At 45.7% G+C, this 26,589-nt stretch overlaps 1 protein-coding gene across 1 annotated transcript; it reads left to right on the top strand.

The window, feature by feature from the left end:
• Window positions 1–699: 699 nt before the first annotated feature.
• On the top strand, window positions 700–25,963 carry LOC308631925 (forkhead box protein N3-like). The gene is made up of 3 exons (XM_081263481.1): window positions 700–768; window positions 9,397–9,502; window positions 25,563–25,963. Exons 1-3 carry the CDS (start codon window positions 729–731, stop codon window positions 25,681–25,683), a joined length of 267 nt encoding a protein of 88 aa, XP_081119607.1. The 5' UTR covers window positions 700–728; the 3' UTR covers window positions 25,684–25,963.
• The last annotated feature ends 626 nt before the right edge of the window (window positions 25,964–26,589 follow it).

Genomic DNA, 26,589 nt, shown 5'->3' with positions numbered 1-26,589 from the left:
TGCATTCTGCTGACAGTGGAAATGACCACAAAACAAATGTCTTGTTTGTATCTCAGTTGATGCAGGTGTATTTAATGCTTTCTCTCAATGCTGTGAGCTTTCCCCAGTTCATAAAGATTCCTGTGGCTGAACTTCCCATTGTCACTGACTCCCCTGCTCCTCCACCACAGGGTAAAGGCTGAGGGAAAGCACAGATCAGCAACTTACAGGAGCATACAGTGCAAATGGTGACATTAGCAGAATGAGAAGAGACTGTTCTCATCTGGTTAGTGGGAAAAAGCTACTAACATGCTTCTTAAATCTCCTTCTAGAATATGTTTTCTTCCTCTCAAATCCAAATGGTAAGAAAGTCACCTTTGGGACAGCTCATCTAGTTCCCAGATTTCTTCTTCTTCTTCTTCTTCTTCTTCTTCCTCTTCCTCTTCCTCTTCCTCTTCCTCTTCCTCTTCCTCCTCCTCCTCCTCCTCCTCCTCCTCCTCTCCTCCTCCTCCTCCCCCTCCCCCTCCCCTCCCCCTCCTCCCCCTCCCCCCTCCCCCTCCTCCCCCTCCTCCCCCTCCTCCCCCTCCCCCTCCCCTCCCCCACCCCCTCCTCCTTTCCTCTGTTGCATTCATAAACGGTAACTTACAAGGATAAAAACACACACACACACACACACCACCGGCCCCGTTGTAAATAATGTTATTTATTGGTTGATTTTTCCAGATCCTGACATTGATGCTGCCAGTGCCATGATGCTTTTGAATACTCCCCCTGAGATACAAGCAGGTTGTGAGTAGATATTTCTATAGCCTACAGCACCATAGTTTCTGAACTTACCCTTCTCATTTATATCCCAGGCCATAGGAAGAACTAATGCTGAAGCAGACCCTCCCTTGTCATCAGGTTACAAACTACAGCAGTGCGTGGTTACATGCATAAACATACAGACATGTGGCCACGAGCGTGTGTAGATGAATGCACACATGAGGAAGTTCTGATGATAGAATTTCAGGGCTTACAACATGGGGAGAGAGAAACAGGCCCCATCATGAATCCCAGTGGGGAGAACTTCCTTTCTCCTGTAGGAATTGTTGCTCTGAGTTGGTAGGAGAGGCTCCTTGAAGCCAGCTTCCCATGTCGGTGCTAAGCAATACCCATTTTTAGACATTCCTTTCCAGGACCTCATTAATGTCAGGCTGCCATTTTGAAAAGTCTGGCCTGTTCAATCTTGAAAATGAGGCCATGATACTCCTTGATTTAGCCAAGCAGGGTTCTTGTCTTCACCTTCTCTTGGCCACTGAGCAATGTCAAGTTTGAGATAACTCTTTTCTTTACTTGGACTTCACTTCTACCTACCACCCAAGGTTTATTCATATCTTTGGAGCTAGACTACTGAGTTCTGGAAGTCTCCTTCCATGAAAATGACCTTAAGTGAAGATATTGCCCCTTCTTTCTCCTGACTTAGGCCCACATCCCACACCTAGCAGACAGATCTGGTCACTAGGATCTACCCAGCTTGTCATAGGGACCTGTCTCATTCCTGTGACTGGTTCTTCTGCGTCCTGAAGGCCTTGTGGCCTCCTGAGCAATGGGAATGCCCCACTTTTAGAGAACAGTGTTGTCTCAGGAATGGTCCATCCCTAAACCCTTAATAGGTGTCATTATGGACTGATGCAGGGATTCAAACCACCTTTCATCGCTCTCTGCTTCTCCCAGCCTTCCTGACAGCTTTAAGAAATTGGACTCGGTTCTTCTTTGTTCCTTTTTAAAGACCCAAGAGACATAGCCAGGCGTTCTCAGAGAAACCTGGTCTTCTGCCTGGGGTCGCCCTTTTTGGCTCCTAAGGGTGCACAACTCCCATTCTGCCCTTGCTGAATCTGACTGCCAGCATTCCTGTCCCTCTGACCAGCAGACCCCACGTCTAGGCAGATGTGTGACTGACGTACTATAGCCATTCACCTGAAACATGGCTTTTGAGTGATGCTTTATGTTTCAGAGAAATATATACTTGAAAACCTCTGTTCTCGGGAGGCATCGTAGAAAAATGACAGCCCAGATTGTAATCAGGTTACGGGCTGAAATGGTTTCTAACATCAAGTTGCATAACCCATCCTAGGGAAAACATTGATGTCATCAGAATCAGTGTGAGGTTCAGGCCGCTTCCCCCAGCACCCCACCACTCTACTTTAAAGATAAACTCTTGTAATGAACTGCTTGCTGGGAGTGAGAGGTACAATGGAGATTCTGGAAAAAGCAGTGGGATTGAGGGAACATTCTCAGATGCTCAGCATCTTCTGTGAAAGGCCAGTGTTACTGGATTCGTGACTACAGATGGGAAAGGAAAGGGGTACTCCTGGTTAACTGAGGGGTTGAGTGTTGTCTTGGCTAAGGGGCAGTCTTTCCTCAGTAAGTAACCTCCAACTACAGGATTCTCTGTAAGCCATAGGCCTATCTGTGTTGGAATGCTGAATTTGATTTTTAAAGGCTTAGCATTCCTGTTTGAAAGGTTTAGGAACATTCTTAGAAAGCTTTCTTAGAAAGCCTTGGCTATTTCCACTGTGGGAAGAGTCCATATGGCCTCAGCTTTCAGGAAGGCCCAAGGCCCTCTAGACGGGAAGAACCAGGATGCCTGCAAAGGTCATAGCGAGAGATACTCTGCAGAAGCTGCTCAGAGAGCTAGGGACACCACCCTTATATTCACCCTTGTATTCCCAAGTGCAAGCGTGAGGGGTGGACAGATGGACAGTAAAGCTCTTAGAGGTGGGAGCTCATGCTCTGTAGGAAGGGAGTGAAGAGACATCCAGACAGCCAGGTGGCCCCTCCTCAACCTCTCCTAGACACCGCCAGCAGTAACTGGCTTCAGCAATGGACCACAGCTTTTAGCCAGCTCCCCTTTCCTTTGCTGCCTCCTTTGGATCTTGCCTTGAGGCCTGAGGCAGTACTTTGCCTCCTTTAGGTGAAGGGTGACAGAGCTAGAACAACAAAGCCATCATTCCCCACCCTGCCAGTGTTGAACCAGGCCTAGAAAAAGTGAGCCTGGGCAAAATGTGTAGAGGCAGTGGCCAGCTGTGGGGCCCTCTGTGGGGCCCTATGCGTGGCCTGGAATAGAGGCCTTCCCCAAGTGCGGGACTCCTGCCCCTGCCCACAGAGCAGGGAACATGGCTCTGAGAGCTCCCTGTGTTTCTAGTCCGCCCACAGGCTGCCTGGATCCCCTGGGCTGCGTGGCAGTACTGTCTGTAGAGCCTCCTGATGAAGTGCTATTTATAGCCCCCATTTTCACCTCTCAGCTGCCCCAGGCCCTGTCTGAGTAGGAGCTACCTCATGGTAGCTGCCACGGTTCCCTCCCAGCAGTTGGAGGCCAGCCTGGGTGCCTTGAAAGGTTTTTCCTTTGTCATCACCCTTTGTAGCCACTCCACGTTAGGTCACCAGATGGCAGCCACTTAGAGCTCTCCCTCTCCTCCTTCCCTTGCTCAGCATCTGCAGAGCTAGCTCAGGGATGGCAGGTTGGCCACCGTCCAGGGTCTGAGGCTGAGTAGATCGTACAGAGTGAGCTGCTCAAGAAGCTGGTGAGAACCGCCGTCTGCAAGCTTCTTTCTCTCCCAGGGATCCAAACTGCCCAGGGGAGCCCCCCACATCCTGGAATGTTGGAGCTGAAGTCCCAGAGGGTCCCACCACCCCTCATTGCAATCTGATGCTTCCCTTTCAATAAGGCAGCAGAGTGTCGATAATAAAAACTCAGCTCCAACAGTTTGTCCCCCTGGCAGCACCCGCAGCCTGTGTGACATTAGGTTTTTTCAGACTTTGCCAGTTTACAGCATGGGACACATTCTGTAAGGAGAGTCCTCAGAGTCCCACTTGCTCCCTGGGAGGCTCCTTGCAGAAGTCAGGTTCATTATCCTCTGAGCTCTGGATTATGCTTTGAGTCAAATCCACCCACCTATCCCACCTGCCCCCCGGAAAGTGACCATGTAGACTGATTCCAGCTTCCTGCATCTCCTTAAGCACCTGCTTGCAGCTCTCCTGTGACAAACCCTGTGAGTCATCTTGAACCCCCCCCCCCCCGTGGAGGAATTGTTATTAAGTAGGAGAAGCCAGATCACCATTACTCATCTTCAAAGGCTTATATAATCCCTGGTTGGAATGTTCCCAGAGACGAACTCTAGATAATGGGGGAGGGAGAGAGGGTGTTCTGTAACCCCTCCTGGCACTGGGGTGCAGCACAAAAAAAGCAACCAGGAAACAGACTGTGTCCTGCCACACCAGCTCCCTGCTCCCCAGCCTGCTTCCAAGCCAGTGGGTAGGAAGGGCGCCTTTGGGAAAAGGACGGATTATAGGAGTCACCTGCTGCTCAGCTTATGGCCTCTGCCAGAGCTAGCCAGGGCTGCTCTCCAAGGACAGCCATAGGAGCGCCCAGGTTAATTTTAGAAGTTGTAAAAAAATGAAGGAAGTTCCATATCAAGAGGGAAGTTAGAGAAGTGCTGAGGGGTGACATCATGTGCAGGGAAGTTTGTCCTGTGCCTCAGACTTTTTTTTGAAAAGATTTCCAAGATTGCATTATCACATTAGATTATTACATCTGTAATGAGCGGTACTGCTCAGTTTGGCTGTTCTTATGTATGAGTGTTGCTTTCTTGCTAAAGTCTGAACATTTTAGAGTCGCTCTGTAACTTCAGAGAATATAGTTGGCCAGTGGGTGGTCCTAGGCACCTTATCACAGCAACCTGAGGGCCCTAAACCTGTTTAACTTTCCTCTAAGCAGTGCATATTCATATTGAAACATCAGTCAGCAAGAAGCTGATTTCAAATGTGTGGTTCGTAAGTCTTTGACCTAGCTGGAGTTTGGCAACATTTCAGTACATCAGGTGGGGTGGCTTGGCTGCAAGGCATTGGCCTTGAGGTGTCTTGATATGCTTTGAGGAAAATAGTGAAAGGAAGAGCGAGAGCAGGTGCTGATAGACCAGGGGCTGAGAATGGACTCAGGTTCCTGCTGAGTCCCATCATCTGAAAAGTAGCGAACAGTGAGTCTCAGGGTGCATTTCTCAGGCAGAGCCATTTTGACTGCTGTGATGTGTTTTTCAGAAGCCATGTTCTCGACACTTGGGGATGGGGACAGAAAGGAGGAGAGACGTGGGGAACAGTTAAGTGTCACAGCTGGCTTCTGGCAGTCAATGAGCAAATACAGACACATCCACCATCTCAACATGGAGAAAACTGCCAAGGAGGGGACGAGAAACGCCAGGACTGGCAGAGGCAGCTCGCCATCGCAGCTCATCCGAAAACAAGCCCCGGAATCTGGAGGATGAGCCAGTGCATGTGCCAGAGTCTTGTGGAGCTCAGGAAATAGCTCAGGAGCACGTCTTCCATGAGATTCCCTGGAAAGTGTGTGCAGTTCTTTAATTGGGAAGATATATTAATGGGTGAATCAATAGTTAGAGCTCACTACAAAGAAGATAATAGATGGAGAGAAGTTCCCCATGGACGACCTGACACCTTCATAGATGGTTAATAAGAGGTTGCTGGAGAGGGGATGTGGGAAGGTGGAAGGATGGCGATGGTTATGATGGTTATGGCGGTAATGATGGAGATGGCAGTAATGATGGCAGTGATGTCTGTGAGCATGCACAGGCCGTCCAGCCAAGCAGTTGACCTAGCTTCAGAACGATCTTACAAGGTGTTTTAGGTCTGCTTTACTGGTGAGGAAATGGAGGCACAAAGGTTAAAGTGTGAGCCCAAAGCCACAGAGTTGACCGTCCTGCAGTCTTAGAACAAAGGCTGTGCTCCTTTCAGCCATTGCAGTATACCTCTTCCACCTCCAGAAGGAGTCCATGAGACAGGGAGCATCCAACACACTGGATCTCCAGTAGGTGCCAGGTGGGGACTGGCTTCCTTCACACTCCTGCCTGCCGGGGTGCCTCTGGGCATTTGGGCAGAGGACCGGGCACCTGGAGCACCATCCCTAGAGCTGCTTTTCTTCTTTGATTGGCCATGCCAGAATGAAGAAGCATGTGTTTTCTGTGACTTGCTATCCTCCTGTTCCAGGGTTTTCTGGTCTTTTCCAATTTTAAGTGCTTGGAGTGTTTGCACGGCAGAGGTGACTGTGACATAACACAAACCAGGGGAACAGGAGCATCACATCAATGGTTGTTGCTCTTCCAGCCCCTCTGTTACCAGGAAGACAGCTAGACCCTTGCTCCTTGGTCTGGCTTTTATCTCATTCCACTTTTGTGGGTTTTCAGCTCCCGCGAAATGCAGAAAGCACAGGACCTCAGGACCCCGCTGAGGATGGTGATGGTGTTAGCAATGATGATGGTGTCATGGTAGCTGACATGCCTTTTATTAACTCAGTTCAGCTCCCCAATACCCTGAAAGGTAAATACCACTTTTTGTCTCCCTGCTTACTTGAGGAGTCAACGTGGCTTTCTCAGAGGACCATGGCAGTGTGATGGGACACAGACTCAGGTTGGCTTGACACCAAGGTCTGGCTCTCAGCCACTTTCCTGCTCCAAACCATTAAGTGGTTTTCCCAGTACCCAGGGGATAAAAATCAAATGCATCTCTTTCCTTCTAGGATTATATGTTGTAGCAAAATAACTTAGTTCCTTGTGTACCTGGAGCATTTTTAAATCATTTTTAGGCCTTTATATGCACTGCTTCTGTGCCTTGGAATTCCCGTGTAGATGGCACTTCCTGCAGAAAGTCTTCCCAGATACCCCTCAGTTTGGGTTGGGTATCTCCAGGCCCAATTCCCTAGAACCTACCTCGCTGGGATTTCATTGTATCCAGTTCATTTGCTTCTCTGCACAAGATCCCTAGTGACAGATATGGCAGAATTAGACAACCCATGGCTATCTGAGCATTTCTAGGGAATACTATACAGCAAAATAATTGAAACCCTCCCACAGTCCCCCAGACAGGCAAACAAAAAGCCTATCTTTTGTAAACTGGAGGCCTTATCTACAAACCCTGGAGTTCTCCCGGCCTTTTGTATCAGTCTGTCTTTGAGAATTACGGATATTTTCCTCCTACATTTTCTTCTAGAAGTTTTGTAGTTCTCGTGTTTAATTCTATGATCCATTCAATTAGCTTTTCATATGTGTTATGAGATGAGGGTCAAGGTTAGTTTTTTCCAGATGGATCTCCCGGTTCCGGTTGTTCTAACTCTCTCCTTTCCCCTGCTATGTCATTTCCATACCTTTGTCCAAAATCAGTTGAGCACACATGTGAGGGTCTATCTCTGGATTCCGTTTGGTTCTCTTGGTCTGTATTCTGTACTTCTTTTAACACTACATGGTTTCGTTTCCCGTAATTTCATAGGAAGTCTTGAAATCAGATAATATAAATTTTAGACTTTCTTCCTTACAGAGAACTTGTCGACTAAGCCAGATAGAACTAGCTATACGCCATGTTGTAGCAGCTCTGTGCTTTAAGTCTTCCTGCCCTGGGTGACCTCATCTGTCATCTGAAATCAGGCTGCTCACTGAGATGGTGTGAGTTCCTGGTCTGGTTCCACCTGCTCTCACAGTTAGTTATGGAAAGACACTGGGGACATTCGGGAGCCTACGTGGACTTGATTGATAGTCCTGACTTAGGCAAGGATTTCCATTTTGTTTTCCATCTTGCCTTCTGTAAGACCTTCCACAAACCTGGAAGATAAATGGCAAAAAATATTCACAAAAAGTACAAAAGGCACAAGAAATAAGCAGTCTATACGATATCGTGTATTCAAGAGTGAGCATTCACCTTACATAAAGGACCTTTAAAACTTTGGAATATTTCTGGTAACATTCTTAGAGAACTAAACATTATGTAAGTAAAACATCCATAGAGGTCATTTTTTTTAATTGGATGTTCACAACATTACAAAGCTCATGACAATCATATTTCATAGATTAGAATCAATTGGGTTATGAACTCCCATTTTTACCCCAAATACAGATTGCAGAATCACATCGGTTACACATCACATTTTTACATACTGCCATATTAGTGACTGTTGTATAAAAAGTATTCATTTGTACACAAATATGCTGGCTTTAAAAACTGAACGTGGAGACTGATTCTCACTTTTGAATGTATAATTTCCTAGTCTTTTCAATAGTCTGTAAAAGCACTTGCTTGCATATGATACTGTGCCAGGAGCCCCGGGGGGCAGAAGGGGCCTTGGGAGAACACTGTTTGGAGAAGGAAACAAATTCAAGGAATTGTACAAAGTCACACAAGAAGAACTAAGAGCCAGACACAGTAGCACACACCTGTAATCTCAGGGACTCCAAGCAAGACTTGGCAGGAGTATCCCAAGTTCCAAACCATCCTCAGCAGTTTTGTGAGGCCCTAAGCAACTTAGCCAGACCCTGTCTCAAAATTTAAAAAATGAATAAGATTGGGGATGGAGCTCTGTGGCAAAAGGCCCCTGGGTCCAATCCCCAGCGGGGAAAAAATCTAAAATGAAAACCCAGCAGTGCTCTGCTGTAGCAGTTCTCCCTTGGCCCCACAGACTGACAGAAGGTTGTTAGTAGATGTCAGAAGAGACAGAAGATGAGCCAGATGAAATGGCTGTTTGGGAGGTCAAAAAAGGTCAGCTGTCCCTGAAGTTCCCTGTTATGTAATCCCAGGCAAAGTCAGATTGGTGGGAAGCTACACTGAATATGTGTGGAAAACTGACTGGGTCTGAAGGTCGCTGGTGAATTGGCTTCACAGTTAGGGTTAGGGTTGCTCCAGGGACAGGGGATTTAAAAGAAGGCGGGTGCTGAGGGAACTCTCAGGAGACTCAGGGAATCTTTGGGGAAGGAGGAAGTGGGGTCCTCCACAGCAATCTGTGTGTGACCCTTCCCTCCCATCCACTCTTAGGAGGGGTCTTTCCTCTAATGACAAGGTCGTTGTGAGGGTGGGCTGGGCTGCAGGTGCTTGGGAGGTCCTCTGCTGTTATTCCGGGCTGTACCTTTGCCTTGTTGATGAAGGACACATAGGAAGGTGGTCCCAACTCCTGGCCGTGACCAGAGAAGCATGAGGAAATGCCTTTGTCCGGTCACCTCCTGTCCTGCTGTGTCAGTGTTTTTTGAGATGACCTTAGGGTCTGACCAGAGATAAGTGCTTACATTTAACAAGTGCAAGAAAATGATGTTTGAAGCCCACTTTTTAAAAACTCACTTTTTTTTTTAACCTAGGCAGCAATAATTTATTTGTAAGCTGTTGGTCTGACTTAGTTACCCACCAAGTTAGCTTTGTAGCTTGCGGTCTTGTTCTTCCAGTATATGTTTCTCTCTCTCTCTCTCTCTCTCTCTCTCTCTCTCTCTCTCTCTCTCTCCCTCCCTCCCTCCCTCCCTCCCTCCCTCCCTCCCTCATATCCAGAATTTCTGACTTAAAACAATATCTTCACAGCAGGATTCACATGTTGTCTTTCTCCTTTTGATTTTCCAGTTTCTCCAGGAGTGATACAAAATGGAGCGCAGGTTCTGAGCCGAGGGCTGTTTCCTGGCGTCCGGCCATTGCCAATCACTCCCATTGGAATGACGGCAGCCATGAGGTAAGGGAGGAGCTCACCGGCCAGGGCCGGCCTGTGGAGGGGGGAGGGCATCACCCCATGGGGCCCCCACAGAGGATGCAGAGGACCAGCCTCTAGAGACTGAAGACAAACCTAGTTGGAATGTTCAACAAAGTCAAGGTCACGTCCAAAGCCCCTGTCCAAATGACAGGCTCTCCTTCTTGGGCCGTCAGGTGATCCTGGTTTCCGTGCAGATGAGGCAATGCAGACAGGTTACACGGGGTTGGGTATTCATTAGATTCCAGGCTGATGGAGCTACCTCTGGACCTAGCCCCCTGGCTTCCCTGTCTGGCTCTGGGCTGGTGTCTGACTCTACGGAGACTCAGTTCCCTCACCCCCCCCCCTGCCACCTCTCGGCAGGGGTTGCTGTGAAACTCAAATGCAAAAGTCACATGTGAAATGCGCTTTGGTAAGTGGTCTATAAATAGCAAGTGGCCTCATCTCCCTGTTTCCAAGAATCAGGTCAGTTGCCAAACCACATGCCAAGCCAGTCTCCTTGGGAGATTCCATTCCTGTGTCCTCTTCATCCCCACTGACAGTCCTGATGAAGATCCACCGCTAGCTTAGACCCTCTTGTGCAGCAGTGTGGTGGCCTCTTCCTGTTTATCCTGCCTGTTCCTCAGACCAGCTGTCTGCAGAAGCACCTGAAGATTCCCACTTCACCTTGACATCCCCCGGTCTTCCCTTCTTTCGGAACCAAATGTGCTCATCGAATGTATGTGGAATTTGCCCAGAATTTCTGTACAGATTTCCCCCAGCCTCCATGTGACTCCTTGGTGACACTTTTCTGAAAGTGGCCACCCAGCTTGGGACAAATTTTGCTTTTCCCATCGACCCCATGCTTGGATTGTGACCATTTGGTGTGTGACCCTGTCTATTAGTAATTTTTTGGTGTGTGCCTTCTGTTCTCAGTGATTTGCTTGCTGGGGATGGGGAATAGGTCTCGCTCAGTTGACTGATGGCCAGTTGCTCATTGCTGGTGCAGACAACCCCTCTAGAAGGCCTGTCTGTCTGAGAGCGACCCCTCCCAGCAGCAGCCCTTTCCTTTTGTTTGATTTAGGGATCAGGCTTGCACCTGAGGCCATTTTACTCTCATGGTGTTGCATGTCCCTAAGGAAACTGTCCCAGAATCTGTTTAACTGGGCCTGAGGGAGAAGCATGGTAAAATTTGGCTTGCACAGGTCAACCAGGTGGAGATTCTCCATAAACTGTGTTTTTGAACTTTTGCAGCCAACTAGCTTGCTTTTACCAGGAGGGATGTTGCTTAATCTTTAGGGCCGACTCTGGTTATCTGGGACCTGATATTGCCAGATTTTGGTAGGAATTAGAATAGTGATAGATCATAAAAAGCATATGTCATTCCGACTAACCTGACAGGGAGGTGCCTTCTAAAATTACATGCTGTGGCGCTTCTTCTTATGCTTCTCTGCAGTCCTTCCTGGTTCCCCTTAGATCATTATTGCGTCTTGAGCTCTGAAGTGATGATCATCTTCCAGGAAAGCCAAAATGGCCTTGCCTTACACTGTGAAAGCCACTTGTTTCACTTTCCATTCTTAAAATCTTTCCCATCTCACCTCCTAGTTTACCATTTTGGCTGAGAAGACTTTGAGACTGTAGGCTATTCTTTTCGTGAAGCAACAATGTATTTCCATTAGCAGGTTCTCATATATGGTCTTCACCTTTGAGTGCCTTCAAGAATAGCTTTCGCTGTGAGTCAGCCATTCCTTCTAGAAGACACAGCGGAGCCCAGCAGACACCAGGGTAGCCTTCAGCTGACCCTGTCTCCTGATTTTAATTATTAACCTCATGGTATATATTATTGCAAATTTTACTGATTAGTCCTCTCTAGAAGTATTTTTTTAAATACTGATGGTTTTCCCCCTTGTCATGTTCTCTTGGGAATAAACTCTGCAGCCAAACAATGATGTCTTGTTTCTGTTCAAAGAGCTGTATCTCAACCAGGTGTGGTGTTCACACCTGTAAGCCCAGCTACCAGGGAAGCCCAGGCAAGAGGATCGCAAGTTCAGGGCCAGCCTGAGCAACTTGGCAAGACTCCATTTCAACATAAAAAGGACCGAGGAATATAGCTCAGTGGTAGAATATAGCTCAGTGGTAGAATGCATGATAGTACTCAAGGCCCTAGGTTCAGTCCCAGTTCCAGGGAAGAAGACGAAAAGCTGCCGCTCTCCCATCTGTGAGCACTGCAGTTAAGTTCCTTCCAGAGAAAGCCCAGAAAATAGCTTCTAGGACTGGACCTGTGTGTCAGCTGAGTTCAGCTAGGAGACAACAATCACACCAGGTGTTTGCACAGAGAGCCTCTAAGATAAAAGAACCATTACCTAAACAGAAAGTTATTAACCTGGTAACCAAAAGGATATAAAAAGCGAACCCAAAGTCTCACGGGGCAGGGGGGCAGAGGGGGGGAGCAGGCTCCGCATCAGGCCCGAGGGAACATTTGGGAGAAGCTGGAAATGGTGGCCCCATGGAGCTGACGCTTGGGCTCCTGCCCAGAGGATGGTGTCTAGGACATGAGGTCTGGGCTCCCAGCCTCTGAGGAGTGGGTACACACTGGTGCCCGCACTTCAGAGGGAATAGGGTTCTGCAAACATTGGGAAAACCGTGCACTGGATTCCCCGGCCTACTACAGAAAGGACTGCTGCTGTTGAGGTGCAGAGACGCTGCTGGGAAGACAGGAGCAGGAAACAGAGACTAGAGTCTGTCCCTTCTCCTCTATCACCTCTGCAGTCTCCAGGGTTCCCCCTGTTGGCGGAAGCTGATGGTCAAGCAAAGTGTGGCTTGCACAGCCCAGCACCAGGCCCAGCCCCATCCCAACCCCTGCCCCAGCCCCAACCCAAGACTTTGAATCACTGTAGAAGGGTGAGTTTGAGGCTGATGACAGTAGCCTTGTATTGGCACAGTTTGCTTAATGTCAGTCCTGGAAGCATTCATAATCTAATTAAAAGGGTGACCTTCCTGAGCATCATAGGAGTTTTGAGCAAACTCATTTTGGTAAAATATGCAACCACAGTTTGCAAAAAAAAAAGAAAAAAAAAAAGAAAAGAAAACAAGTTTTCATTTCCGTAAATAGAGATAACTAGTAAAGAAAGCCATAAGTCATGAGCGGTGCATTGTCTAAGTCAGTTCCATCCCTGACCCTTAGTTTTAAGGGAAATTATGGGGAGAGGGTAGAAAGTTTTATAAGGTTAGAGACACTTGCTTGAGGTATCTCGGCCCTCTTTTTATAAGGCAAAAAATAGGTACTGAGATGCTTTCAGGAAAATGAACATAAACCCAGCCATGTGTACTTTTGCAGAACCAGCAAATTTTTTTTGTAAATCCCACTGACAGGTGATTGGCCGGGAAATCATGTTTTGCTTTTTCACGCCCATTGTAATTTTTAAATTTTTGAATTTGGCCACATGTCAGTCAAATCTGAGGTTGAGAGGAATGTGAAGGAACAACACAGACCAATGTCTGCCTGGCCCATGGCATTGTGTACCTAGGGATTCCAGCCTGCGGGGTCCCAGTGTTTACAGGGACTGCTGCCCCAGGCCAACAGCTGGGGCCCAGGGAGGGCATTAGCACCCACTAAAGACCAATTTCCTCTTCTCCTTTGTGTGATAGGTTTTCCTGTGAGGCTGAGCACTTCTCCTTAAGTGAAAATATTTGTCTTTCAGGGAATTCCCCCCCCCCCCCCAGCTGAGTGGCAAAGGCCATGTTTGTTTGTCTTAACTCTGAAACTGTTATTGACATAGATGAAGTGTTACTTTTATTAGCTGATCATTACACAGCTTGTATTTGCTGGGTTCCTTTTATGATGTGAAATCTCCTCCTAAGAGTATCTGTCAATAGTGTAATTGACTTTAGCGTGTTGACTCTTTGCTCAATAACCTCAGAGATTGGCCCATCCTTAGACATTGGAAACCTGCTTATTTTTAAATTTGTCTGGGCATAGAGTGCTCAAGAGACATCAGCCTTAAAATAACTGCTCACGCGTCTTAGAGTTTTATGCCAGTGTCTTGTGCTGCTGTCCCAGCGAAATTCCCTGCAGAGACTGTTGAGTTGAACAAACGAAGAACAGACTCTGGCCTTTTTGGGAAAAGGAGGCCAGATTTCTTACATCCCTAGTTTCCTGGGGGTGTAGCAACTCCCCTGGCCCTGGGCCACATTGCTGGGTCGTTATTCTGAGACCTTAGGAGAGCCTCATGGCTTTGAAGAAGGTCTGTCCTATAAATCTAGGCTGCAACATTCATAAAATGGTAAGAAAGTTCCATTTAATCACCATACAAGGCTGCTTGATTTTATTTGCAACTCAGATGAAAACTGAACTTCCCGTGGAACGTGAAGCAAGCTGGCCATTCGGGGTCCTATTACAAAGCAAAAGCATCCATTTTTAACGTTACATTAAAATGGAGTCATCAAGAAAACCCATCTCTCTGCCTCAGATCTGCTGCTCTTTTGGCTTGCCTTGCTTGTCTATCCACCTTGAGAAGATGTTCACAACAGGATAAGATAGGGTTGTGAGCCAGACGCAATGGCGCACGCCTATAATCCCAGCGGATCGGGAGGCTGAGGCAAGAGGATCGAGAGTTCAAAGCCAGCCTCAGCAAAAGCTAGGCACTAAGCAACCCAGTGAGACCCTGTCTCTAAAATACAAAATAGGGCTGGGGATGTGGCTCAGTGGTCAACTGCCCCTGAGTTCAATACCTGATACCTAGGGTTATAATCTGATTGTGGAACTTTAGGGGGAAATTAAGACACTGATCATTTCCTGTATTGTGTTGTATTTTGTTTTGTTTTTAAAGACAAGGCCCCTATTTGCCTTGGTCTTCTGGGATCACAGCACTCGAAGGTGATTATGGAACTCAGAGTACGCCTGGGTAGGAGAGGAGAGCATGCTGAAGGGCGAGGCTCCAGGGACAAGGGAAACGGAGCAGGGACCTAGTTTCCCCCTGGGCCCCCTTCCCGGGAAAAGTCTTCCCTTTTGTTTTCTTGGTCTAGAAATCTTAGCAGTGAGCAGCAAACTGAGTGGAATCTGAGTGGCTCCTCATACTACAGACTGGTGGCTTTGGTTAAGTCCTGGTGCTTTATATCGGAAAGTCCTCGAAACTAGGGCTTCTGGGCTGAGTACCTATAAGACACCGTATGGAGGGCAGTTTTAGGGTCACCTGTTTTTCTTCTGTGATCTCTTGCACAAAAGAAATCACATTTATCTCAGTGGTTCAAGGAGGCATTTTGCAGCTTGTGGGAGAAAAGTATGGTCCCCTGGCGATAGCCACTCGGAGCTCTGGAACCCGGATGTTTTCCAGGAGGTGCTGGCCACCTGGCCCCTGGACCCCTCACCTTGGCTGCTGTGCATCCACCAGATTGCAGAACTGGGGCTAGGGGTCTTGAAATTCATCTTTATTGGATCACTGAAGCACAGGTGGAATCAGACCAGATTTTATGGAGAATGTAGGGATGACTATAAACTCACAAATTAGATTGACCTAAGTGACATCCCTCTCCTTGGTAGGATTTGACACCTGGTAAACAGTAATTTTATACACAGTTTTTATTAAATAGTTCTCTGCATGTTTTTCCTTGTGTTTTCTATCATTCTAAGTAGGTTAATCTTCATCTCCATTCTGGAGACTGCTTCCTTTTTTAAACATATTTATATGATATTTGATTCACCCACAAGATTAAACATGTAAGACTCACTCAGTGTCTAAGAGACTTATCAAGCCACCGTCCAGCTTTTAAAAAGGAAAACATGATTGACACCCCTTTGCCTTCCCTGAAAGGTAACCCCAACCCCAAGGTTTGTATTTATTATTCCCATGCTTTTAAAAGCATTTTTTTTATTATTTTTAGTTTCCATTGACGAAATATTGTTTAGTTTGGAGTTTTGAAGTCATCAAAATGATACACTCATTATTAAATTTGTTGAGTTGCATATGGCGCTTGGTGAATCTTTTACATTGCTATATAATATTCCATTATGTGAGTATACCACAGTTAACAAAAATAAGAAAAGTATTTGGATCATTAGTTTTTCATATTCCAAGCCTTGCTACTACAAAAATTCTTGTACATGTCTCCAGACATATTTAAGATGTTCAGGAGTGAAACTGCTGGTTTGTAAGGTATCTACATGTTCAGCTTCAGAAGCTAATGTCAAATTGTTTTCTGAAGTGCTTGTATCCATTTATACTCCCAGCAGCAGAGTGTGATAGTCCCCACCTCTGCACATCTTCACATTCATTTGGAATTGTCATACTTCATAATTTTAACCAAGGTAGTGCTGTGGCACAGTGGTATTTTATTAGGCTTTGTTTTCCCTTCTCTAAAGGTGTTGCACTGTTTTACACAGACTTAATTGGATGTTTGAATGTCTTCTAAGGATTTCCATTTCTACATTTTGCTCATTTTTCTGTTATTTCTTTTTTTTCTTTTGTAGGAGACCTTTATATATTCTGGACATCAGTCCTTTGTTCACTATACGTGTTGCAAATTTTCTGTTCGTGGATGGTCTTTTCACTATAATAATGTCTTTTGATGAATAGAAGCTCTTCATTTAATGCTTATTAATCACACTTACCAACCATTTTCTTTATAAAACCCAATGTCTTACTTTAAAAATAAAAATCTCTTTCTTACTCTGGTCATCTTATTTCCACTAGTTTTTTTTTCCCTCCCTAAATGATTTAAGGTTTTTTTTTTTTCCTGTAGCATTTAAATCTGAAATTATTACTTCTTATGTGATAGGAAATAATCTTAGGGTTGTTCCTGTGGATTACTACTTACATCTGGAACCCCCCTGGCGTTGTGACGTCAGGGACACTTGCGTCTTTTCCAGGTGGGTATCTGGTATCCCAGCATCATTTATTAGGTAGCGCCTCCTGTTCCCACCCATGGGAAGTGCCATCAGTGACATGTGGCAGGGTTCTCTGTGAGCGTGGATTCACAGGGGCTCTCGGTCCTGTCTGGTCCTTGTCACATTCTAGGGCAGTTCCACACTGTCCCCGTCTCTCAGGGTTGGTAGCACGGTTCTCTCAGCTCAGTTTTCTTTTCAAGTGTCTTGGCCATTCTTGGCTCTTGGTACCTGTATGTAAATTTTGGAATCAGCTTGATCAATAGAACAAGAAAATGGGGGAGGGGCAAAAAGAGAGACAATAGCTCCTCTTGTAATTTTTAACTAGGATCGTATTGATCCTGTAGATCAGACTGCAGGGTTGACTCCCCTAGCGGATCAGTTCCTGGATGCTGTTACCTCACCCTCTGTCTAAATCCTGGTGTCTCCTGTTACGGTTTTATAACTTTTTTTTCCCTAATATTCAGTTAGATTTATTCTGCATATCTAGGTTCTTTTTTTTTTCATGTTGTTGTTAATCTTATATACACATATGACATCTTTTCTTTTTAAGTCTTTTATTTCCCCTGTCTGGTGGCACAATTCAGGACCTCTGAATAGAAGTAATAATAATCAACATTTTTTCTGTGTTCCTTATTTTATTTTGTTATTTATATATGACAGCGGAATGCATTATAATTCTTATGACACATATAGAGCACAATTTTTCCTATCTCTGGTCGTATACAAACTATATTTACACCAATTCGTGTCTTCATAGATGTACTTTGGACAATAATAACCATCACGTTCCACCATCATTTCCAACCCCATGCCCCCTCCCTTCCCCTCCCACTCCTCTGCCCTATCTAGAATTAATCTATTCCTCCCATGCTCCCTCTCCCTATCCCACTATAGAGTCAGCCTCCTTATATCAGAGAAAACATTCAGTCCTTGGTTTTGGGGGATTGGCTAACTTGACTTAGCATTATCTTTTTTAATGTTCCTTATTTTCAAAGGAGCCACATTATTGACCCATAATTGATAGGGTATTTGTTATTGTATTTTTAGGAAATATATTTTATCATAATAAGTAAAGGCTTTGGGGCTGAGGTTGTGGCTCAGCGGTAGCAAAGCCCTGGGTTCGATCCTCAGCACCACATAAAAATAAATAAATAAAATAAACGTATTGTGTCCAACTACAACTAAAAAATAAATATTTCAAAAAAATAAGTAAAGGCTTTACTTATTCATAATATTTCATTATGAACAATTATCAAATTTCATAAAAAATGTCTGCATCAGCAAGACACTGTCTCTAAATGAAATATAAAAAAGGGGCTAGGGATGTGGCTCAGTGGTTAAACCCTGGTACCCCACACCAAAAAAAAAAAAAAAGTTTGTATCATTTAAAAGAACTATAAAATTTTTCTTTCACTTTTGTTGGCTGTGGTAAATTGCATTATGAATTTACCAGTTCTGAATAAGACTTGCATTTGTGAAGATACTTGTTTGCAAAACGTTATATGTTTTACATGTTGCTAGAATTAGAATATATATGAATCTTACATATTTGTTCATGTAGCATGTTTCTCTAGTTCTGTGCTTGTCTATGTCAGTATCAAGATTCCAGTGGGCTGAGGCTGGGGCTCGGTGATAGAGCACTTGCCTAGCATGTGCGAGGCACTGGGTTCAATTCTCAGCACCACATATAAATAAATTAATTAAAGTCCATCAATAACTAAAAAAAAATCTAAATATTTTTTTAAAAAGATTTCATTAGCCCCATATGGGTTGAGAATATTCACTCTTAGACTTTCTGAAAGAGTTCGTATACAGCTGGAATGATATCTTCCTGGATATTTGGTGGAGCTTCAACTTATGTAATGTTTATAGGATAAATTGTGTTTATTTCCTTTTGAATTAATTTTAGTGAACTCTAGGAATTTCCATTTCATGTAGGTTTTCACATATAGATATAAAAGTTAGTTTATATCTTTTATTAACTGTGTCCTATTTGAGTTCTCATTTATACCCTTTTTATCTCCCCACCGCCCCCCCCAGCTTTGATTTCTTCTTTGACCCATGGGTATTTTTTAGAAGTTTGTTTGTTTTTGTTTTTGATTTTTGTTTTTTTTGTTTTAATTTCTAAACCAAAGAGGAAATGCTGTTGCCTTTTTGTTTTGTTTTGTTTGTTTTGTTTTGCTTTGGTCTTGTTACCTCTTCAACATTGACCATTAACCTCAGTGCACTGTGGGCAGAAAATTGTCACAGGCAGTAACTTGGTGAGATAATCTATGCCTCGTCTAAATGATCTACTATGGGGTCGAGTATAAATCAGCTTTTTGAAAAATATTCCATGTGTGCTGCCAAGGAATATGCCTTTTTCATGATTGGCACATATTCTGTGTACGTCTGTCAGGTCAGATCTCCTTGGTAACCTCGGCTGTGTTGTGTGTGAGAGAGAAAGGGCACCGTCGGTTGAATGCTGAGAGTGATTTATTAAAATCTCCCATTACAGAGTGGATTTGGCTGTTTCTCCTTGTGGCTCTTTCCATTTTAAGAGTCTGTGTTTTGAAGCACTTTTATGGGAAGTCTGCTTGTTTTAAACTGTTTTACCTTCCTGGCGAATTGAGCCTCAATGAATGTTTAATGACGCCTCATCGGTAGTAATAATTTTTGCCTTTAAAATCTGTCATTTCTTTTTAATAGCACTACACCAGCGTGATACAACTTTTTTCATCCTTTTAACCTTTCTTTGTCTTTTTATTTTACGCTTGTCTCTTATAAACAATGTATGGCTTTAAAAAAAAAATCCATGCTAATGATATATAGCTTTTAGCTGAAGATTTTAACCCATTTTTATTGACAGAGTTGGATTCGTCTTTGTCATTTTGCATTTTTGTTTGTCCCTGTTTTCCCAGGTATTTTCCCCCCTCTCCAGCACTAGTTTGAATTGATTGAAGTTCACCTACTCCTCCTTCCACTGTTTCCCCCCTTTAACGGTCTGAAAGTCATGCATCCTGTTTGTCGTCTTTCAGCCTTGATCCTAGAACTTTTAACATGAATATTTTAAAATGTCTAAAGTTGATCGATATCGTTAACCTCCTGATCAATACAGGGCCTCTGGAATGCTTTAACCTCCATCTGCTCCACACCCCAAATGATACACTGCATTTGTCCAATACCTTGGTTCTATTTTGCTTTTGTTTGTTTTTTAAAGCCACTTAGTCATTATGATCATTGCATTCAGTCAATACTTGCTTGCATTTTCTTTGCTAATCATTTCTTCTTACATCTCAGGCCTTCCCTTTTAGATCATTCCTTGTCCCTGAAATACATCCTTGAGAAGTTGTCAGCCGGGTGTGGTGACACATGGCTGTAGTCCCAGCTGCAGGGGAGGCTGAGGCAGGAGGATCTTGAGCACATGAGTTCAAGATCAGCCTAGGCAAGATAATGAGACCCCATCTCAAAAAAAAAAAAAAAAAAAGAAAGAAAGAAAGAAAGAAAAAAATGTTCTTATACTGAGGGTCTGTAGTGAAAGCCTTGAATTTGGGGTTGAAAATAAATGGTGTTTTGCACTCCTTTTTAGAAGAGCGTGGGACTGGGTATAAAATTCTGAAGTTTCACAGTGGCGTGCATAGGTCCGGGTTTTGTTGTATTTATCCTGCGTGAGATTTGTTGGTTTTGGGAATCTTAAAATGGGTACCTTTCATCAAAACCAGAAATCCCCAGCCACTTTCTATTCAAGTATTGATCTGCCCCTCTTTCCATCCACTCTGGGACTCCACCCAGGTTTACATGGGATCCTCTTGGGCTGTTCTCTGTCACCCCGCCTTTCTTTCACAGTCCCCATCTCTTTGTCCCCCTCTGCTGCATTTTGAGTGACATCTTAAGGTACATCAACAATTCACTCATTTTTTTCTCTAACTGAATTGAGGGTTTTGTTTTGTTTTGTTTTGTTTTGGGTACTGGGGATTGAACTCAGGGACACCCAACCATGGAGCCACATCCCCAGCCCTATTGTATTTTATTTAGAGACAGGGTCTCACTGAGTTGCTTAGCACCTCGCTTTTGCGGAGGCTGGCTTTGAACTTGTGATCCTCCTGTCTCAGCCTCCCCAGCCACTGGGATTACAGGGGTGTGCCACCATGCCCAGCTGAATTGAGTTTTTTAATTTCAGGGGTTTTACATCTCATGTGTAGAAGCTCTATTTGGTACTTTCCAAAATCTGCTTAATTGGAATACAGTGTATTCTTCCTTTCCAGGATTTTTCAGTTCTCTCTTGTGTTTCTTGAAACATCCTAACTTTATGTTCTCCATCTATAATGTTTCCACATTAGTAGTCTTAGATTTTATAGTTGCTTTTTTCAATTGTCTCTGGCTTGCAGTAGCTTATTTCCTTTGTGTTTATGATTTTTTAAAACTATTATGAACCTCTGTTCTGTGCCTTCTTATCTGTGGGAATTCTCTGTGACTTGGGGTTCAAGTGTGTTCTTCCAGAGGGTTTGCTTTTAAAACCAGGCCTGGGAGACTGGTGGACACAAGGCCACTTTAACTCCATTGGAGGGTCTACAGTAACCATGAACCTAACAAAATCAGCCTTCCTGCCGCTCCCTGCCCTTTATTGTGCATAAGTCTGGGCTCTCAATCCAGGCCCGGGTGGGCATGTGCTCCAGGGAAACCCCGGCTTCCTTAGTGGCCAGCTGCCCACATTTCAGGTTATGTTGTTCAGTTTTCATTTGTGTGTCTGAGGCTCACTGGGTAAGTCTACGTGGGTGTCAGATTCCCCTCATTTCCTTGTGACTTTACAGTACGTTGCTGTACTTTATTGAGAATCCTTTGTGTTGCCGTCAGGAGCATGGGTTCCAAATGTGTCTTCTGCCACCTGTGTGGGAGCAGAAGGCCCCTCCCTGGTCATCTCTTGCCCAGGGCTTTCTACTTATTGTTGGGTTGGGCAAGAAGCACTATATTCCTATTAATTCTGTCTGGTTTTCCCATCTGACTCAGGATCAGTGCCTTCAAGTCAGTGCTTGAGAGGAGAGTTACCCTGAATGATAACCTGTTAAGCCACCAGTTCCAGACAGAGCCCAAGCACACCAACCAGTAAAGGGCAGAGTCTCCACATGCTGCTTAACTGTAATAGAACAAATAATAAACCTATAGGAAAAAAGGGGGGGGACAGCAGGAGAGGAGGGCCATGACTAAGCATCAACTTCTACCTTAACTTGCCGTTTGCAAACATTGCTCCCTCTTGGCTGGAACAAGTGGGAGCTCTCTTTGCTGTTTGGTTTTTCTCATCTGGTAGACGAGAGAATGAGTTCCAGGTTTTCCATTTAACAGCACGTGGTTTTGTTGAACTGTGTGCTTTACACTCATAGAGGTCTAGTAAAATCAGGTGGCTTTCATTTATGCTAATGTATGATCATTTGAGTATCATGAATGTAAATTTTACTAACCCTGAAAAAATTACAGGCATCCCACATTCATTTTAATGAATGGTTTTTCGAGGAGGTTAGAGACTCACCTTCCCATGTGTTCAGGATGGCTGGTTTCTTTTAAGCATTCGGTGTCCTGTAATGACAACCCCTGCAGCGGGGAGCATTTGACACCAGCTCTGTGCAGCTGGCTTGCACCATCATGAATCACTTCGAGCCAAGTCATCAATAATTGAAGGAGCTTGTCACTTCCCACTGAGTTGTGTGTGTAATTTATGGATTCTGAGCCCATGCTAAAATCTCAGGGAAAGCTAATTTCATCCAACGAGAAAGGGATACATTTCTGTTTTAATTCTCCCTCCCTGAAATTATGTCTGCGCCTATTTGCATCTGGACGTGTTGTCAATGGTTATTTTAGTTTCCCATCTCCACCACTGTAGACGTCCTTCTTTGGGGTTGCAGGGAGATATTTCAGGTTCCTGCTTGGATTGTCCTTGAGAACCAGGGAGGCCACTGTGGGCCAGTCTCAGGGTCCTGGGAGTTTCTATGTTCCAAGGTATTTTGTGGAGTCACTGTCAGCAAGCAGCCTGATTCTAAGTGGCCAGAGACCCCACCATCTACAGAATCAGGGGCCCAGGAACAAATTTCTATTCTTTCATCCATGAGATGTCCTTCTGAAGAACGTGTCCATTTGGGTCAAGCGGGTCTTTTTCGCCTCTCTGATGCTGCTTTGTTTAAGAAAGAGAAGGGTTCTCCGACTCAAAGTCTTTCCTCTTGGGGTAGGGTAGAATTTTGGCACCGTTTCGCTTTGGTTATAGTATTTCTCCACCCACCACCCCAAACTTCTTATTTAAAAAAATTTCAAACCTATGGAAAAGAGGAAAGAAAATCACAGTGAACACCACCTGCGCTTCGCCTAGACACACAAGGAAGTCACTTGGTGGAGGCTTCTCCTACCTTGTCGGTCTCAGGGGTTTCTTCTTCTTCTTCCCATGTGTTCAGAGAGGGGTCCTGCCTTCCCCTGAACGGTGGTAGTGAAGTGAGTCCCAAGTGCCAAGTGGTTACAGTGAGAAGAATTCAGAACCGAATTGATTTGTTAAAAGCCAGACAGCCCTGTTCACTCATCCAAATGTAGCTGGATTCAGTAGGAATTGGTTTGGTCTAGTTCAGTGGACGGATTGCTTTTATATTTCACAGTAGTTACCTTAAACAGTGAAGATCAGGAGAGCCATGACATGAGACTTCCATTTTCATTTACTTTAGTAACTGTTAGGACTGGCTGTATGATAAATTCTATTCATTCAAAGTTTTACGTTTGGTAAACACCTCGGAGTAATCCTATCTCAGCCATTTGTATGTACCCAAGAAGTAGCCAGGAAACAGGAAATCTGCAGAAAATGGATATCAAGGAGGCCAGTTAGTTCCCAAAGCCCAGGGACTGTGTCCTCAGGCACACCCTGGAGGAATTCCTCTGGTTAGTGCTTCTTTACTCTGTGCTGGATTCCTATAAACCGCTTACCCAGGGGAGAAAGAGAAAATGAGTCTTTCCCAGGTGAGCACATCAAGTACCTCTGAGATCCTTCCTCTGTGACTGGGACTTATTCAATCCTCACAGAGCCCTGTGAGGGCATGAGGAAGCGGAGGCCTAAGGCATTAGACAGCCAGCCCTCTTGGTCACTAACACACAACACTGATTCAGAAACACACGTCTGTCTAGCTTGGCCTACGAGGATTTGGGGCAATCCGGGATCATAGTGTAGGGCTCAAGCTGAGACTCTTCTGGAACCTACTAGGGCTCCTTGTACAAATGCACCCATTTGTGTAATTGTTGACCACGATGATCTTGAGGGCCCTAAGAAAGGTTACATTTTGACAATGGCCATTATACATTTTGTTGATGGGCATTATGATGGGGATTCTCACCATCAGCCCCAATTTAGTAGGACAGGACTTGGAAACTGGATGGCAGGAGATTCCCGGCCTCCCCCCCTCCCCCTCTGTACCATCTGCGTCTGCATTAGAGGCTCTTTCCTCCTCCCCTTTCACTTTCTATGTGTGAAAGCTCTCTGAGCCCCAAGGCCCACAGGGAGGGAGGAGGAGGACAGGGGCTCTCTACGGTATCTCCCTGGTGGTCCCAGCCTTTGGACCAGTACAGCCTTTCAACCAGTGCCACATCCTCAGGCTGGGTCTGGTCAGTGTTGGTGGGAGGACCCAGAGCCACTTCCTGTACTCTGTACCACAAAGTGCCATCTAGCTCCTTCATTCCCTGGTCATATTGCTGGGTGTATGCCAGGTGGGACATGCTGTGACTGGGCGGTGTCTTGTGGAGCTGATAAGCACAGGCATTGAACAGGCCGCTGTACAGTTCTTGGTGATGGTGGGAATGCCCTCCTGAAGGAAAAGTCAGAGTGGGTACAGTCCAGGCAGGAAGAATGTGGCGAGTTCCTTGGGTCTCTTAGAAGGGTCTCAGGAGGTGGAGGAGCTAGCAGGAAGGAGGAGCTAGCAGGAAAAGGGGCCAGCCTGGGGCACCAGGACATGTCTCATCCCTGCGCAAATCCTTGGCCCTCACATCCAAGGTCAGATGCCACTTCTTCCTCAGAAAGTCCCCTGGCACCCTGTCCTTTCTCCCTCCAACTATCAGTAACCTTTCCTGCAAGCATTCGTCCTTCTGATTTCCACCTGTGCTGAACATCTAGCGTGTGCCAGGCACATAAGAAAGACAGCTGCCACCCAGACACTTGGCGCATGTGGCCTGACCAGGAGTAAACATTACAGCTGCCAGTCCTGGCCAGGCACTGCAGGGTTTACTCCTGTGGGCAGCCCAGCTACCCGGGAAGTAGGCAGAGGGAGGTCAGCACACTGCTCAGACACACAGAATAGGCATGATAGGGAGGGCTCCAGGGTCCTGAAGGAAAGCCATGGCAGGGAGCCTTTCCATGGGGAGCCTGCAGGGGGGTGTTGGCAGGTGGCCTGACTCTCTGGAGCTTGGCGGTCAGACGTTGGTTTCAGCCCTGATTCGACTATTTCTCAGTTGGGGACTTTAAATCACCGAGCTTTCCAGACCTCCCCTCTGGTGACTCGACAACTAAGGTGCTCAGGTCTGCTTTATAGAGTTGAACGCAGTCATCTGGGTGGGCTCAGCAGGGCACTTGGGGGTGGCCACTCCAGGAAATGGCAGTGCTCTCTTAGAAACTTGACATGCTTCTTTGTCTGACTGCCGTATCTTCGTGATAGTGTCTGTATGTGACCTCCCTGGGCCCCTCCCTAAGGTCATGCATTTCTGTCAGGCACACAGTGAATGTTGGTAGATTAAATGAAGGATGGAGTGAATAGCAGTCCCCACGCGGCAGGTGTCTCTTTGCTGAACACTGTATTTAGCCTTCTGATAAAGTCTCCTCATACACTATCTTTGGGAGAAAATGTCTTTTTTTTTCCTCTGAAATGCCCAGGCATGGTACCTGACTTCATGGAGCTGGGGGCTACAAGGAACTAAGTGCAATTTGATTTTTGTGGTTTAATGTAAGGGCCAGAGCTTCCGCTGTAGTCCCTGCTGAACCATGACTTTAACAGCTCAGCCATTGATGGGAGATAAGCAGGAGAGGCCCAGGTGGCAAGGATGAGGCCTTAGTCTTCAAGCAGATCCGCCCATTGCCCCAGGTTTTTTAATTGCTAACTGGTGTTTGCATGCATTTGGGCACCTGGATCTCCATCAGAGGTCTAATCTGTGTCCCCTCTCTGTCTCATCCCTCCCCATGTCCTCGCCCTGCAGGAATGGCATCACCAGCTGCCTGATGCGGACTGAGAGTGAGCCCTCGTGCGGCTCCCCCGTGGTCAGCGGAGACCCCAAGGAGGATCACAACTATAGCAGTGCCAAGTCCTCAAACGCCTGAAGCACCTCGCCCACCAGCGACTCCGTCTCCTCCTCCTCCTCCTCGGCCGACGACCACTACGAGTTTGCCACCAAGGGGAGCCAGGAGGGCAGCGAGGGCAGCTTCCAGAGCCACGAGAGCCACAGTGAAACGGAGGAGGACGACAGGAAGACCAGCCAGAAGGAGGCCAAGGATGCCCTGGGGGACAGCGGGTACGCATCCCAGCACAAGAAGCGTCAGCACTTTGCCAAGGCCAGGAAGGTCCCCAGCGACACGCTGCCCCTCAAAAAGAGACGCACGGAAAAGCCCCCCGAGAGCGACGACGAGGAGATGAAAGAGGCAGACGGGTCGCTCCTGCACTTGGCAGGGATTCGGTCCTGTTTGAATAACATCACCAATCGGACAGCAAAGGGGCAGAAGGAGCAGAAGGAAACCACAAAAAATTGAAAACAAGTCATTGATTTGTTTTGAACTTAGGCCATTTGGTTTCAGCATGTCAGGAGATTTCTAATGATTTGTGGCAATATCAGCAATTTTTTTTTCTTTTGGTTTGATTTTCTTTCTTTTTTTTCTTTCTTTTTTTTTTTTTAATTTGCCCCCCTCTCCTTTGTTTTGGACCCTTAAGAATTTTATTTTTAAAGGAGATTGAAGCCATAGAACTCATATTGACACTCAGCTGTTTTACAAAAGCTTTTCATTATCTGACAACAAAACCGAGAAAAAGCCAAAATTACCATTGCTTCCTGCAGCTTGTCAGAAACACGTGGCTGGAACCCCCAGGGATGTCAACGTTAATGCCACATTTGGAGTACACATTTGGCACCTAGAAGGCACGTGTGCAAAGTAGTCGTCATTCAGGCCCAACCCTTAGGTTTAAAAAGAATGTCCTTCCATTTGGGTTCACTGAGTGGAGAGGCACATACAATA

Source organism: Spermophilus citellus (genome assembly GCF_964194105.1).
Source record: "Spermophilus citellus genome assembly, chromosome: 12".
Lineage (NCBI taxonomy): Eukaryota > Metazoa > Chordata > Mammalia > Rodentia > Sciuridae > Spermophilus > Spermophilus citellus.
The sequence above is the reverse complement of the archived record's forward strand: the minus strand, read 5'-3'. Positions and strand labels throughout refer to the sequence as shown.